Source organism: Amphibalanus amphitrite, unplaced genomic scaffold (assembly GCF_019059575.1).
Source record: "Amphibalanus amphitrite isolate SeventyFive unplaced genomic scaffold, NRLGWU_Aamphi_draft 001041F_arrow, whole genome shotgun sequence".
Lineage (NCBI taxonomy): Eukaryota > Metazoa > Arthropoda > Thecostraca > Balanomorpha > Balanidae > Amphibalanus > Amphibalanus amphitrite.
In genome coordinates this window covers 26,839-43,810 of record NW_024882535.1, presented here as the reverse complement: position 1 = coordinate 43,810, position 16,972 = coordinate 26,839, and the positions used below count along the sequence as shown (strand labels likewise).

At 45.2% G+C, this 16,972-nt stretch overlaps 1 protein-coding gene across 1 annotated transcript in view; it reads left to right on the top strand.

Moving 5' to 3' along the window:
- LOC122369482 (coagulation factor X-like) overlaps positions 1-16,868 on the top strand; it is a 94,630-nt gene extending 77,762 nt beyond the window's left edge. The window contains exons 8-10 of the mRNA XM_043344274.1: positions 15,260-15,484; positions 15,819-15,967; positions 16,255-16,868. Of these exons, the coding sequence (XP_043200209.1) occupies positions 15,260-15,484; positions 15,819-15,967; positions 16,255-16,465 (585 nt within the window). The 3' untranslated portion in view covers positions 16,466-16,868. The remainder of the gene's footprint in view (positions 1-15,259; positions 15,485-15,818; positions 15,968-16,254) is intronic.
- The last annotated feature ends 104 nt before the right edge of the window (positions 16,869-16,972 follow it).

Here is a 16,972-nt window from a genome sequence, read left to right as displayed (position 1 = left end):
CTCGTTCAGCATTGGCGAGAGAACAGTTTCCCATCCATATTTTTTCAGGTCCACTGCATGAAAGAGAGCCCCCAAGAAGACGTCATGCTTGCTGGAGCGACAACGCACGTTGGCGATGGCGTAATAGACAGCACCTATACTGTATTTTCTAGTCTTGTTTCCAATAGGATTCGATATCACAAACTCGTCGAAGTAAAGAATAAGATGAAGCATATCCTCGCTACAGTCGTGCACTGAACCATCACGAACATCCCTGTACAAGCCTGAATGTTCCTTTCGACCAAAGTCCATTTCATGAGCACTAGAGCTTAGAACCGTCCGCAGCTGTTCAACGATTGAAACGCTCTGAACGCTTCTCTTTGTTGCACTATCAAGAAGATGACGGTTGGGAGGAATGTATCCACGCTCTTGGGTTGCAAATTTCATCAGCTTGTGGTGAGTGTCCACATCAGCCAACGCATCGATAGAGGGAGTAGTTACATCGCATTGTGCCAAACTTCCGACAGCAGCAGGCATGCCTGGCTGGTTTTCTCGGTTTTCTCCATCAGTCTTGGTCAGCTCTGGGGCATTGACTCGGCTACTTTCCATACATTCTTGCACTACCTTAGCGCCAAACTTCTTGAATTCGGCGACAATGCTTTCGCATATCTTTTGCGGAACGTTCTGGGACTCAAGAGACAGCACAAAGTCTGCAACATCAGTGCAACTGCTTGTTCTGACAGACGTGGAAGGGCGCTCAAGAAATGATTGCGGCTGCAGTTCCACGACCGATGCAGCTGCTGTCCCCATAATTTCTGGAGAAGTGGTAACTGCATCTCTATCCTCATTACTTTGGTGGTCTGTACTTCGAATATCTGCGCCGTCTCTTGTTGCTACAACATTATGCCACTCAATATGCCTCTGAAACTGCCGCAAAGTAACATATGATTTGGGGCAGTGAAAACACTTGATACTGAAATCGGATCTATCTTCATGAGAACGCATATGTTTGCAAAACTTTCTGTACACAACTGTCCTGAAGCTGCAGTATGTACATCGGTGCATTGTCAGTGGCCTGTAAAGGAAAGAAAAGAATAATGACCTTTTTTGCTGGAAGTGTGATTTGCACAAATGAAGAGGATGCTTTATTGAATGGCATATCATGGTTGACCAGCGCCCCGCTGGGGGAACTGGAGTTCCACGCCCTGCTGGGGGGGGGGGAGGTGTTTGAACACACACACCCTTTAACTCGGCTCCTGGGCCACGTAGCGACACGCCGTAGGCGGCGTTCGAAAGAGCGTCAAAAATAATTAAGAAATTATTTACTTCACTTTTAGGTCGGGTCAAAGGTCAGGTCACCAGAGGTCACCAAAGGTAAAATTTCACCAGTTCCCAGGTCAAACTTTGATAACTTTCGACAAAGCGACGCATAGCTCAGAAACGGATAGAGCTACTGTGATCTCACTTTTCTACCTTGGAAGGATGTGTTCTTTCTTTTCCTGATTTTGTTTTGTGAATTTCTTCAGTTTTAAGAGAGTGCAATGGTAAAGCAATTACTGTAAACCTTTGTCACTTTTGACCATTATGGTACAATATCTTCTATATCACTTGAGCTTTCACTCTGGGAAAAAACTGTTATATCATACCAATTGGACAATGCTCTATCTAACTGAGCACAGTAAAGGTCTTGAAATTTATCATAAACATTTTAATTTATTTTACAAAAAGTGATAATTCTCACCCACAGGTCAGGATAACTTTTATCACTACATTGAAATCACCTTACATGAGCCATAGCAGCCCTCAGAATGGGCTTGTGTGATCAACTTATATGTTTTAAATAGAATCAAAGGCTTTGCTTGACAAAAACTCACACATTTCACAGCAAAACTATGAATCATTGAGGCATTACAATAAAGTTGAATGCTCCGACCTCCAAGCCTAAACTCGTATTATAGCCCGCGCCCCGCTGGGGGGGGGGGCAGAATCTGCCCCCCCTCCCGTTTTTCGCCAATAACTTCTAAACGCGTTACGCCAGCGACGTCAAACTTTCAGTACCTTATCATACATCAATTTGACACGTACCCTGAAAATTTGAGCGAAATCCGTCGGAAATTTTTGAGAAATTGACGTTTTAGTGACGTCATGTTCGCCATTTTCGCCTAAAAAACGGCAAAATTTCAAACGCCGCTAACATCTTCATTTTTAAAGGAATCAAGACGTAACAAAAAAGGTTATACGTGATTCCACTTTGTCTATCAAATGGCTATCTCGGTTTTTTGAAAATTTTGGATTTTGGCCAAAATTTTTCCAAAAAACTGACTTTTTTGGGAAAATATTTATAAAATCCAAAATTTTGAGTTTATCGAAAAAACCGGAATATATGTCAAAGAAGTGGTCTATGTGCACCTACATACCAATTTTTAGAAGAATCGGTTCAAAAATGTGGGAGTTATTCAAAATTTTATGACGTCACGACACACAAAAAAAATAAAAAATGATTTTTTTGGAAGTTCTAGACCTCGTACGGAAACAAAAATAGCACCATTCGATTCGCCGTGAACAACTGCATCGGATAGACATCTTTTTAGGCCTTAACAACCAACTTCAAAATTTGACCTCACTTTACCTGACCTTGACCTGACCTCGACCTGAAATTCATCCAGAGGTGGTCCATATCACTTATTGAGTGTGCCTATTGAATTCCATGAGTAAAATGACCCATAAAACATGTGTCGCACATGCCCTTTTCTATATTTTGTTTTCGGTGACCTGACCTGACCTTGACCTTGACCTTTGAATGACATTGTGTGCAACGAATATTGTCTTGGTAGTCTAAGAACACGTTTTGGACAATCAGTCTCAGTCCATTCTTCGGCAACTACGGTTCAAGGCCGATACTGTAGAAACTTGCATTTTGTACCCTTGACCTGACCTTGACCTGACCTCTGACCTACTTAAGCAAAAAAAATTGGGCTCTTAAGATCCGCCTTGTTGAGAGCTTTCGATTGCCGTTTTCCCCGTCTTTCTACGACCATCGGTTCGGAAGTTAGACAGGGGGGGGGGCAGAATCTGCCCCCCCCCCCCCAGCAGGGCGCGTATGGCTGAATAGCCCAGCGGGGCGCGGGATAGAGCCATAAACAGCAAGATTAGCTACTTTAACCTCTGACATCAAGGTAAAGTAACAGTCACATATTCCTAAGCTACATGCTACCTGTCCTTCATCACACTCTGTCTGCAGGTGGCTGTGGGACCACTTGCCTTGCCACACTGCTCATGTCCCTCCCAGTTGATTGACTTTTTCACTTCCCTGTGATGCTCCAATTATCACAGATGGAGGCTGCAGCTCAATGCTCACTCTCCGTCCTCCGTATCTGGACCTTTGCTTTCTCTTTCTTTATCTGGGTCTTTCTCATCTTTACCATTATTACCTATTGCTGGAGATGCTAGAGAATTCATACTTCATGGCAATGACAAAAAACAATATGTGACATGAACATGATTGTTTTAACTGGGACCAAAGTGTCTGCTATAATGCTTCATTGCTAAACATAACCATTGGCATAGCAAATACAGTTCACAGCTGCACAATGCTCATTTTAGGCCCCAAAATGGTCTATGATCATAGGCACCCCGGATATCATTGTCACTCCGGTTTACTGTATTTTACATCAAGTGGTTTTTATTTGGGAATCCCTAAATACAAATGCAAAACACAACCTAAAATATTTGTTCAATACCTATTGGCTAAAATATATTTCTGTTCATCACTTGGCATACTCTGGCAGGAAATATCCTGGAATCAGTTAAGCAAGGCTGGGTAATATTTTGTACTCCTTGCTTCTTTAATTTTATTAGAGTGCATTATTGTGATGTATTTGGTGGCATTTAAGTACTACAATCCCATAGGGACTGCCAGATTAGGTTTATTTGTTGGAGCACCAGGGAGGTATGTATCTTCCATCATTTTAAATTGAAAGTCACTAGTTCACCACTTATTATAATGATAAACTTTTCGAATGGGGTGAAATGCTTGCTTGGTCCTTTATCCTGTACCTACTTCTATAATAAAATTGCCTCAATTTGTAGCACTTCAGTTTCTGTAGCAATTTCACTACTTCTGTAGCAAAATACCTCAGTTTGTGACATTTGAATGTAGTTGAAATCTTGCCAGATTTCAGAAACTTTTTATGGCATGTGTCCAAATGTTGCAAAACTTATATACAACACAGCAAAACTAAGGCAGCTATCCAGGGAAATCACGAAAATATGACAACCATTGAAGAACCACACCAACGGTGTCAGTGACTTGGGAGGACTGGGTCCTTGCCTTTGCCAGTTTCTAGTATCTAGTCAGTAACAACTTTTATATTATTTTAGCTGTGGTTTGGATCATGTCTACCAGGTGGGGCAATTTTTTTTTACAAGTTGTAGTTGCATCCGAAGGTGTTTTGCCACAAGCTAAGACTATTTTGACATGTAGTGAGATTAAATTGCCACAATACGGCAAAATGATAAAATATTCTGAATGACACAAATATACAAACAGTTGCCACATAAATCCCAGAAATACTTAACCCTCGCCCGCACATGGGGGGGGGGGTGGTTGCCACCCCCCCCCCCAGGCAGTCTTTCTGCTCTGCACTCAACATTTTTAGAGCTAGAAGGCTGATTTTTCGTATAGCTGCTCGTCTATCCTTTCTTGATGTCCACTGAAAATTTCAAGTTTCTGTGATTTTTGGTTTCGGAGATATGACCTTGTTTTTCAGGTCATGTCATGACCCAAATGGCCAATTCTCAACATCTTGCGTTTGCCATGGGCCTTGTGAGCTTTTGACACCCTGATTTCGGCCTTTTTTGCCAGTCTTACCTCCCACCTATCATGGAACATGTTGTTCGACAATGTACAGGGGTCAAGGTCAGGGTCAAGGTCAACCTAGGTCATCTAAGATAATTGCGTTTTAGGCAAGCTGAATTTACATTTTGTGAAGTTTTTTGACTGCATTTTTGGTAATAGCTTCTCAGATCGTGATTTCATGTGATATGGACCCAAAAACAATCGGTGCACACATCAGTATACACACAGACACACACAGACATACAAACATATATAATTGACCTTGACCTAACTTGACCTGAAATGACCTCAGCAGCAAAATTCTGGTCGGATAGTGTGACAAAGAGGTTCTAGCTGGCTTGGCACCAGAAAACAGCATCGTCATCGGTATTTGATAAGCAGCGCACTTGATATCCAACGGTGACCCAAAACAGCAACATTTTTTAGTTTGACCTGACCTGGAAGGTCAATGACTGACCTGAGAAGGTAAAACTGGGTATCATTGGATTCGTCTCTTCCCAAAGAATCTGTTTGGTCTTTACTGCTAAGCTCTATCTCCAACAGGAACGAAATGGCGCGGGGGGGTGGCAACCCCCCCCCCCATGTGCGTTCTAGGATGGGAAAATGGCATGTGCGGGCGAGGGTTAATTCTGAGCAGTTTGCTTCAAACTGAGGTGTTTTTTGCTACACGAATAATTATAAGCCTGGTCTGGCCTTTTTACACTCAGCAAGGTGCTTCTAAGTCCCAACCTTTTCTTTCTATCTCAACTCATATTAATTATTCTGCCTTCATTGATGAGAAAAAAGCAAGGTCAGCAGCTGTGACTTCCCTCGCGTTTGATGTCTCTCGGACGACGAAGATTCTATGTCATCCGGCCAATCACATTCCATAACCGCAGCTGACCTTGAATGGGATTGGCTGAACGACTTAGAATCTTCAACGTCCGAGACATCGAATGCGGGGTTAGCAAATGCTGCATAAATGCTTTGATCCTTCAATGACACTATGATCCTACTATGACTTTGATCCTACTATGCCAGTTCTTTCCTCAGCAGGTACATTAAATTAATGATGTATCAAAATAATGACCAGCTAAGCCTAGTTTTGCCATCTCCCAAGCAAGCACCAGCATATGTGCCCCAGGATGGAAAAGAATTCATGTACCCACATGTTTGGCGCACAAGTGGATGAAGAAATTTTGGTAAATGTGTAGGTGAAATCCAAGGAAGAAAAAATATAACCTGAGGGCTGTTCTGGTCCCTGCAGCATAAATCTGTGCTGCGTGTGTCATACTTGGGTGGCGTCAGCCGCCTGGCTCTGCTCACTCTCCGCCGGTATGCAGTGGCCAAGTGTCCCTGCTGCTGCAGCCTATTCCACCCGCGGTGAACCGTGGTGTGGGGGAATGGTGATTTTTGCTCAAATAACTGTTGAGTTGCGTTCAAATGTGGATAATAGTAATGTGCCAATGAAAAGAGTGATAATGATACCCAAATAACAGCATACAAACCTCTTACAATAAGAAATATTATAGGTAAACTTCAACCCGCGCCACTTTCGTCTCCTGCAATAACTATTTGTGTGCTGCAGGAAAGACAAGTATGCTTCAGTACTGCCGTCCTAAGGCAAAACCCATAATGTTACATTGACCTGTGACCTAACATAATGGTTTTTGCCATTGGACGGCAGAGTAGGTGACGTCACACAGGCGATGACGCAGTGGTGTCAGCGGAACTAACGGGAGCCATAGCCCTCACTGCGCATGCGTGCTGCAGCATGTTTCATGTTGGCTGCGCAGCCGAACAGCCCTCTGACCTAACCTTACTTGCTAAATGCTAACCTACTAACCTAAAACATTTTAACCTAAAACCTTCATACCTACAACCTACCGCCCTATGACTTATCTACCAACCTACCTACCACTTGGACTCCATCTATATGTACCGAAATTTTTGCTCAGACGATTTAAGAAATTTTGGCGCAAGACAAGATTTAACCCTAGCTGCTTCATTCTACCTTCGCATCATAAACCCTACACGATGAATGATGTTGGTATGTAATGTTCATCTGAGGTCACCAGGCCCTGAGCCCCCTGTGTTGACATTTGACAATACATTATCATGCCTACCTATAACATGTGAACACACAGCTAAGGGGAGTGACTGTCTACAGAAAATAGCATGCACCGTCACCGACCAAAATTTTGTAAAGGCTTTTTTTTAATCATTAAGTATAGGATGCAAGGGAGGCTTTTTCTTTTTTTCCAGCCCTTAAAAACCATCAGAATATCCCATGTCAAAATCATGAAATGGCCATGTCCCTTGAAATGGCCTTCACAAGTAGTTTGAAACTGCAGTGACAATATCACATGGGCTGAATCTTATTAACGACGTGGAATGGATCTGGCAGCACTGGCTGAAGTTCAGCTGCAGAAAACGACCAAATCAATGATCATACGATCGAATGCAAAATGGTTTTCACACATTTCTGTCCAGCGTAATTTGACGGTCTAAAGAATCATTTCGTTGACTCAGATAAGCCTCAGTCAGCACTGGGCGATGTTTCACGGGACGCTGCTACTAGAGATTGCAATCCCGGAACGTTTTGCCAATCCCGGGATCCCGAAAGTTTTTATTTCGGGATCCCGGGATCCCGGGATCCCGGCATTGTCACTAAATGTCGTAAGAGTGATTTCCTACTGACATATTTTGCGTCTTTAAGCTTACCACAAACAAAGAGGCAACCAAAAGCCATCACTGAAAACAAGTTGAAAGAACGTTATGCAAAAGCATCTTAAAATATTCCACACTTAGGTTTTTTGGGTATTAGGGTAAACTGGCTTAGAGGCGAAGCAGAACGTCTGGTTCAAGAAGAACACACACAGTGTTTCACATAGACCGAAGACACGTGCTGCTTCTTCGCGTGCAATCTTAGTGGCCCCAGGGGGGCTTCAACTCGACCAACACCCGTTCTTCTTCGTTCTCCCTAGTCACGTGATATTACGTCACACCAAGCGCGCGAAAGATAAACCCTTTGAAGGTTTTGCACGAACTAGCATCGGGTTTAAGAAGAAGGGGTTGTGGTTTAATCAGTGTAATGGCTTTCATCAAGACCACGCCCGCGGTACCACGTTCTAGCGTCCACCGGAAGCGATCGCCATTTTTCGATCGCGTTGGATCACGCTTTGTGCAGTGACGAGCGGCTGGTGCAAGATTGGGTGAATGGCAAGTAATCAAATATTGAAGAACTGAAATAAGGTTAATTTTTTGCTTGTCAATTGTTGTGTATTATTTATATTACTTGTGATTGACCATAATAAGCAATATCACAACGCTCTTCAAATGCATGGATGAATGCATTGGATGAAGACAATTCATATGCAAGACCAATCAATGCAGTAAGTATTTATATGTTGTATAAATGCCCCATAGCTTAAATTATGCATGTGGTATTTAGACAAATCTTCCAAATGAAGATAAACCAGGAATAGAATCAGCTTACCATTTTGGGGTCAATTGATTTAGGTATAAATTTGGCTGATTTTAATAAACATATGTTCGTGCTGATTAGTGCAATATTTTATCTATACTGCACTTTATATGTCAAGTGCATTATTTTATTTTTGGAGTAGGCTCATGGTCTCTGAAGTCAATCTAAGTTTCTTTACTCCCTGCCTGTTGAATAACGCATCCGCCCGACTCTTCATTCTAGGGGACGAGGCCATCTCCGCTCTGATTGAGGCCCTGGAGTCTGAGGAGAGCGTCCTGGCGCGCGCCGCGCGGAGACGTCGACATCGTCGAAAATTCTGGCTTGAGGCTGGTGGTGGAAGGAGAAACTGTATGTGATTTGGGAGAATGCGATATCGCCACCCGGCTGCTGACATGGGCGATAGCGCAAACATAGTGTTTGTGAAAACATCCACTTGCTAAAGCTAAAAATGTGCTCATATTTGGCTCCTGGAGTTCTTTGGCTTGGATGTGTAAGGCAAGTGACGCGGCCGAATGGAAAGCGTTCCTGCAGGCTGATTGCGGGCTGATCGCAGACTGAATGCGGGCTGGTTGCGGGCTGATCGCATGGGCTGGTTGTTCCTGACTGGAGACTTGCAGGCTGATTGCTCAGAGTAAAGAGGAAGGTAATACATTTTAAGGTGTATCAAGTACTGTGTTTGCGCAGCAGATGTGACGGCGCAGGTCGATAGCCATGCATGGGAGGTTCAATAGACGAATGAACGGGGATTTTGCGGTATTGCAATAGAACTGAAAGGGTTCTACAACCGATATTCAGAACACAGGGTGGTTTCCCTATAAACCTCAGGGACTTCTTCACAGACCCTTTGGGGTTCTTATCTAGGTGCTAAGAACGCTCTTATTATAAACCCTAAACCTCATAAGAGTCTTTGGAAGAATCGTGTGGATTCTTTTGATGAGAATGCAAAGCCGTCTACGTGAAGAACCATGGAGGTTCTGAAAAACGGTGGCATAACATTTTACCCCACAGGGGTCTAAATACCCCTGTACGTTCTTAACGTTCTTCCAAAGTGTTTTCAGTGATCCTTAGACCATGTCATTTGCATTAAAAACGATTGAATTTGCGAATAAAACGTTTCGATTTGATTAGCATTAGCATTTATTCCCAACTGGCCTTCATTAAACTGTGCGTCGACCAGATCGTTTACTAGACAGGTTCCAGCACATCCACGCCTCACTCACTCTTCGTCTACGCTACTCGTAGTTAGCGCGACATTTTAAGCCATTGCCATGTTGGTCTACTTAAAAACTCGCAACCAGTGTACGCCAACTTTGGCAGCTCCCTATTTCACAGTGTTTTCAAAACGTCGCTTGGTCACTTCACCTCCTTCCGGTTCCGCTTTCATCATTAATGTCTCTCAGAATTTGCTCGAAAGTCGCTTAATGAGAGCAGAATCACTGACTGGGAGAGCTCCACTCTACCGTATTCAACGTCTGAATCAGTGAGCTCTGCCGTCACTTGCGTGACATCTGTGACATCTTTCTGCGACACGAGCTCAAAGACTGTCTTGATGACCTCCTTTGTTCCGGCCACGGACGGGCAAGTCAGAATCGCTGAACGATCTGTGATCCTGATAAAGATGTTGCAGCGCTGATGCTGCATTTTTTTGGCTTTCGGGACCTTTTTTCGTACGTAGCGGCTTAACCGCTGTGGGTGATACCCGAGAGCTACCAACACGGTCAATTGTGGACGGCCAATACGGGGTGCCAGCTAAATAGTTTATCTGCTTTATGTCACGCAGCACAATAAACAGTGTAACCAAGACTCGTGCAGCGGCTGCATTCTTTTCAAGGTGAAAACTGATTCTTTTCGGGATCCCGGGATTGGCGGAATTTCGGGATCGGGATCGGGATTAAAATCCTGCCGGGATCCCGGGATCCCGATCCCGGGATTGCAATATCTAGCTGCTACCACGCTGCTATCAAATTGCGCGGGCTGACGTCACACTTGTGGTAGTGTTGGGGCAATGGGCCTGTTGATGTTTCCATGGAAACCCAATTTGACACGTGTAAAAGCAGCGTGCTGCTATCACCGGTGAAACAGGGCCCTGGTAACACTGTGAATGTTACCAAATGCCGTAAATAGAATAGTACGGCACTTTATAAGATTGGGCCATGGAGCCAAATTCAACACTTGACGGATTAAGTCAATATAAGACAATTAGTGATATGACAATGAACAGTTAACAATGAATAGTTAGGTACAAGCACATATTAATTGAACTTCCCCCAGCTCAGTCACCAACCACGGAATTTCGGAGAATACTTACAGTCTTCCGCGGTTGGTACGTCAAGGAACTCAAAAGGCCATACCATACAAAAAGTTGGAGCTATAGCCATCAAAGCCCAAGGTATATAAAAACACTGGTTGGCCTTACTATGTAAAATAACAAAAATAAGATCACCATACATACACGACACCGATACAACTGCACAAACCAAGGCCGGCACAAACGCGCCGCAGCGGCACAACGGGCACAACCAACTAACGCTGAAAATGGCGACAATGCCAACTGCCAATCGGAGCGCCGCCGATGTTTCCAGAACATTACTTTTCTTCAAAACTCTCCAAAACTCTCACCTGAAGAAACTGGTTTTAAGCTTCAGCTAGAAATGAGGAGTGTAGATAGGCATCGCGGAAGGGAGTACACCTAACACTCGTAGCATTACACTCGGTAAACTCTACGATACACTCCCCGGACGCAGCCGAATTGGCAACTCTACCGGAAAACTCTTGGAAATACTCTTCACTACGCTAGGCTTACCGACATTTGAGGGAGTTTCGAAGATTTATTAGGCGGGAGTTCCAGAGAATTCTGAGAGCCTAGAGTAAATTTTTCTCTCAGTGGGTGGTGTGTAAAGCAACTCCGCAGACTTTGCACTTACTTGCAAAGCCTGCGGACTGAATTTGCAGACTTTGGCTGACAATGAGCAATGCATTGCTGACTGATATCATTTATTCTGTGTTTGTAGCACAAAGTACAGAAGTGGCACATACATTGTTACTTTGAAAACCTGATGTCAGTTTTGATGTAGAAAATTGGTGGCTGACGTTGAGTCCTGACGTATTGTGAGTAGTGTACATCTGGTGCATTGAGCGCAGACTTGAGACCAGTGACGTTTGTATCAGTAGACTGTGTTTGAGTCTACTTATATGGGTAGTCATAAAGCAGGCGTCACACTTCTTTTTGCAACCAAGGAGATGCGCTATACCCAGAGATGCTTTCTCACCAAACCTTACCAAACCAAACCTAACCTACAGCGCCTCTCTTCGTTCGTTCATGGTTGCAAAAAAAAAACAAGTGTGACGCCTGCTATACTACTACCCTTATATGGCCTTGGTTTGAGTGTGGTGACTGAGAAAGCTGGTGTGTATAGCCATGCAATAAGTGTTTTGAAATATATTTTTGGGACAGTATTGAAATGGTGTGTTTTGGCCATCTGGCATGGATGATGGAAAGCCACTAAGTCAACTTCAGGAACGCTTCTTCATTATGCTCATCTAAAGCACAATGATCTATTTTCTCTTCGCAAGGATTGATTCCTAATTCACTGTCAATTATAACCTGGGCCAGAAGGTTTCGCTGAGCCACAGGGTTCATACAGATTCATCCACAGTGCTCAGCAGTGTATGTTTTCAGATTTCAACAGACTGTATTTTTTTCTGTATGTACATATGCATCATGCAAGGGTACAACAGATGCGGTATTTGGTAAGCAGTTGGCAGCAAGGTGGTGTTTGTACTTATTGGCAGAACTAGTTGAGCAGGACTAAAACTATCCTAGTTTCTCTCCAGTTTACTCAGATCCGTCTCAACACATTGAACATATTGAAAGCGTTCATCCATGAAATGTCTGCATGTATACTCATTTCCGAGAAGGCACGCTCGTCGCTCATCCATTGCCGAGCAGGCACGTGCGTGCCCATCGCCGGCGCGCATTAGCGCGCGTCCATGGCTGGGGCGCACGCGCGCGGCCATGGCCGGCATGCACGCGCGCGCGCCCATCGTCGGCACGCAAGCGCGCGCCGCGTCCTTACCCGGCGAGCACGCCGCGTCCGTACCCGGCGCGCACCCGCGCGCGTCCACAGCCGGGGCGCACCCAAGCGAGTTCGTACCCGGCACGTACCGGCGCGCACCCGCGCGCGTCCGTACCCGGCCCGCACCCGCGCGCGTCCACTGCCGGCACTGACAGACCCTGACAGACGGGCGTGCTGCCGTCGGCGGTCCTGACAGATGAGCGGCGGGCCCGGCTCCCGCAGCTCCGGCAGCGGGCGGCAGCCATGGTCGGCATACACGCGCGCGCGCCCATCGTCGGCACGCAAGCGCGCGCGCGTCCATAGCCGGCGCGCACCCGTACCTGGCGCGCACCCGCGCGCGTCCGTACCCGGCCCGCACCCGCGCGCGTCCACTGCCGGCACTGACAGACCCTGACAGACGGGCGTGCTGCCGTCGGCGGTCCTGACAGATGAGCGGCGGGCCCGGCTCCCGCAGCTCCGGCAGCGGGCGGCAGCTCCGGTGACTGTTCCGGCAGCTCCGGCAGCGAGCGGCGTCTCCGGCAGCGCTCAGCAGCGGCGCCAAGCAGCAGCAGCGGCTGAGCCAACAGGCGGCCGCGGAGGCACGCCCCCCCCCCTTTGCACATTGTTCGTCCATGGAGATGTCTGCAAGCACGCCCATTGTTGAGAAGGCACGTGCATCCATGGCTGAGCACTGAGCAGGCACGTGCGACCCCTTTGCACATTGTTCATCCATACATATCAATATAATTTACCTTATGATTAGTGTGAGTCTTACAAAATCTTAAACTCAGAAATACCACAAGGCAGGCTGCCTGGGTGAGTTGCTAATATGAACATAATGAACATTATACATTAGTGCAGTACCTATAAGCATCCATGCTGTGTGAAGGACTTGGCCCTCACGTTCATTCGTTTGGTGATTGCACATGGTGGCATGTGTACCAATTGTTCTCCCTAACCCTTCTTACAACTTTGACTAGCAAGTAGAAGCTGGCAAAATGCAAGGAGCTTACAAAGCATGCCTATATGTAGATAACTGAGGATGATTCTCTCAATTGAAGCATGATCCGCACTCAGCAGCTTCTTCTGTTCTGTTCCACAAACTAAAACTGAAATGCCTCAATTTTCCTCAAAATATATTCATTTATCACTCATAAACAACAAAAATATACATTAAGTAGGTACCAGGGCAATAAAAAACATACAAGTTACATATTTTTTCATGTACCTACCGTCCTTTCACAGCAGCAATATGTAGAAACGCACCAAGACGTTCACGGAGAGCCCACCCATAACAAACTATAGTTGAAGCCGGGGCTCTGCTGCAGCAGCAGGGGAGACGTACAGGACACAGAGGTCATGTCACAACATCATGTTGTACAACCTGTTGTTCGAAAAAAACAGATCAACATAGATCTTGAAAAACTGTAGGTAGCGCTTTCTTCAGTCACTTAGGTAAGCTTTCTCGCAAGACGTTACATTAGATTGACCACTCTTGAGTTTGACAAAATAATCAGATTGAAACTTAGCTCTTGTGCCTGATGCACTTACATTTCAATTTATTGAAATAAAACACTCAAATTTACCCTTGAAAATTGTTGACATTTAAATGATATTAATCAAGATTTGATGATCAGCAAACAAGCTCAAGCTATTCAAATCACACCCAAATCAAAATAATAACTTTGGCAATGTTGATAACTCTTGCTGTCTTATTGAAAAGCAAATCTTCAATTTGTTCATATCCAAATTCAATGCCAAGCACTGAAATCTTGTTGCAAGGCCCTAAAAACAACAGACAAAAACAAAACAGACAAGGCCCGTCTTGTGGAAATCGACAGTGCGGTGCGGCGGCCTTGGCGAAATTTCCCAAGGCTGCTCTTTGTTTACATTTTAGTGATGGGCCAACTTGGCCGCCCAAGTACTTGTTTTGCGTGAGTAAGTACAATTTTGTCAATTTTGAAACGGCTATATCTCGCAAATTTTGGTACCGATTTACATTTTATGCATATATTTAGAATCGGCAGAGTCTGGGGAGTTCATTGATTGGAAATTTATGCCGATTCCTTTCAATTTTTAAACCCTGATAATCCCTTTAAGGAGAATGAAATATATTAAATATGTTATGCTTAGGCTCTCAGGAGAAAAGGATCAACAAACGTTCTGCTGCAAATTAAACAATGCAGCAAATTAGCTATTAATTAGGTACTAAACGTAATTAGCGAGACGAAAACGGCGCTTTTGTTTCAGTTATTTTTTTAGGGGTTTCAGATATTTATAGAGTTCAGTGGGTTGTTTCTGAGGAGATGTGGAGATGTGAATTATTAATTAATCACACTTTATTAGTATATAGGGCCTTGCACTTTATCATCTGGATTAAAAAAAAAAAACGTTTCCTGCTGGGTGCAGAAAGGTAGGTAGGTGCATCGCCAGGTTCTATCACCAGGATTGGAGCAGTTATTACAGTTGAAAGTCAAAGTTGGCTGTTCATGTTTAGGCCCTGTTCTTTTTTTGGCCATCTACCCCATATTGCAGTTGTGATGACAAGCAGTTTTCAGTGTTGTTTTGTGATCTTTGATGTCATCAATTGGTGTCATTATTTTTCGTCAACTAAAACGTATTTGAACTTTCCATTCAATCGACTCAATCATACGAGTCACTCTAATTTTCGGGAATCAAATCAGTCAACCAGTCGCTAAAGTCAAACGAGTCAGTCAACCAGTCATCTCGAAAAGTCAATCGACTCAATCCAATCAACTCAAAATACGCGTTGAATCAAATCAATCAATTCAATCGACTTGATTGGTATACAACCCTGGATCAAAGAGACTTCGACTGCTGTGTAAATTCTCATGACCTGTTGACCACTAAGAGTCAACACTTTACCCCTCTGTCCGTCAGATCACGCCCAGCATGGTGATCCAGCACCCCCGGTACGACCCGGAGACAGTCGACAACGACCTGGCTATGATCCGACTGCGCGCCCCTCTGAAGCCGTCCGAGGCGACCCCCGTGTGCCTGCCGCGGGGCCGCCACCCCCGGCCGGGCACCAAGTGCACCGTGGCAGGCTGGGGGAAGACGAAAATTACTCACCTGTTCGGCTCGGACGTACTCAGAGAGGCGGAGGTGAGATTGCTTCTTGTGGCAGCCGAACATTAGTTCCTCGCCTCGTGTGAATTTCTTTACGAAGGTGCGTGATATTTAGCAGCATTGCGATCACGTAAAGCTATTGAGAACAATGTAATGATACAAGAACTACAATGAATGTTCAGAAGCTTCGGATTCTTCGTCTGTTTGGAGAGCAGCTGTTTGAACAGCAATTGTTGTCACTTACCTCTACCTAATGAGTTATGAACAATGGACCATACCTTCCTCACTCCGTATGCCTCTCACTGCCCGTCTGAGCCCCCCCCCCTGTCCCTCCCTAACTGACCACTGATCAACCCCTCCCCACGCGCAGGTGCCCGTGGTGCGCGACTCGCGGTGTCGCGCCACCTACGCCGACTACCACATCACCAGCAACATGTTCTGCGCCGGATACAAGAAGGGCCGGGTGGACGCCTGCGCCGGCGACTCCGGGGGACCGCTCGTCTGCAAACAGGGCGACGGGTGAGAGGGGAGGGATGTGGGATGGATACCAAGGCGTGCATAGTCCTAAGGCTTTCTGGGAATAATTATACAGTTATGGCCTAGGAGGAATAGTGGTTTGGCTATGTATGAAATGTAATAACCGACTTCAGATATCAGTGGCACTTGTTTTTGTTGGTGGTTCTTACGAGTAAACAACCAGGAAATAAGTCGGTTAGATAGCTTGGCCTATTCAGTGCAAATGAGCCATATCATGATAAGCGCTTTCCGAACGATGATGTGCTAACAGGTATCTACTTTTATTTCAGGTGGTCCATTTACGGTATCACTAGCTTTGGCGAGGGCTGTGGCGCCAAGGGCAAGTACGGTATCTACGTAAAACTGGCCAATTACCGCAAGTGGCTGCGTCACGTGATACGGCGCTACACCAATCAGAGGCGAGCGCGCAGGCGGCGCTCCAAGGTCGCCCTGCGGCGCCCGAGGCTCAAGGTCAAGCGGCCGGCCAATCAGGAGTCGTGATGTTATACGGAGGGTATCGGTTCGAATCTCGACAGCGCCGTCCTTCTTTTTTGATAGACGATTTGTCGGGACTCATCCTCTGGAGGACAATGGTGACTGACAGTGTTTGTGACTCTTGTGCCTCCTTCTACGCATCACTTACTGTCCGAATTATGTTTGTGAGAAGCCTGTAAATGGCATGTGAATGTCCCCGGTCAGCGCGCTGAGCTGAAGCTGGTGGGATGTAAAGGATATGTGCCCGGAGCGCCTAGTCATATATTTGATGTTGTGTATATAGATGTTAGCTATTATTTATGACTGAAATGTGACACGCATGGACCCAGTCTGTGCCCATTCATCGCTATCCTACTGCCTGTTGTAAGTGCAACTTGGTTTCCAATTATATGGATTATATAATATTGCATTTTACCGTTTTTATTACGTTTATGAACTGTTTGACCCATTTATTACCCATTTCTCGTACCAATGGATAGCTTCGACGAGTCGTTTTATTCATTGTAACTACCA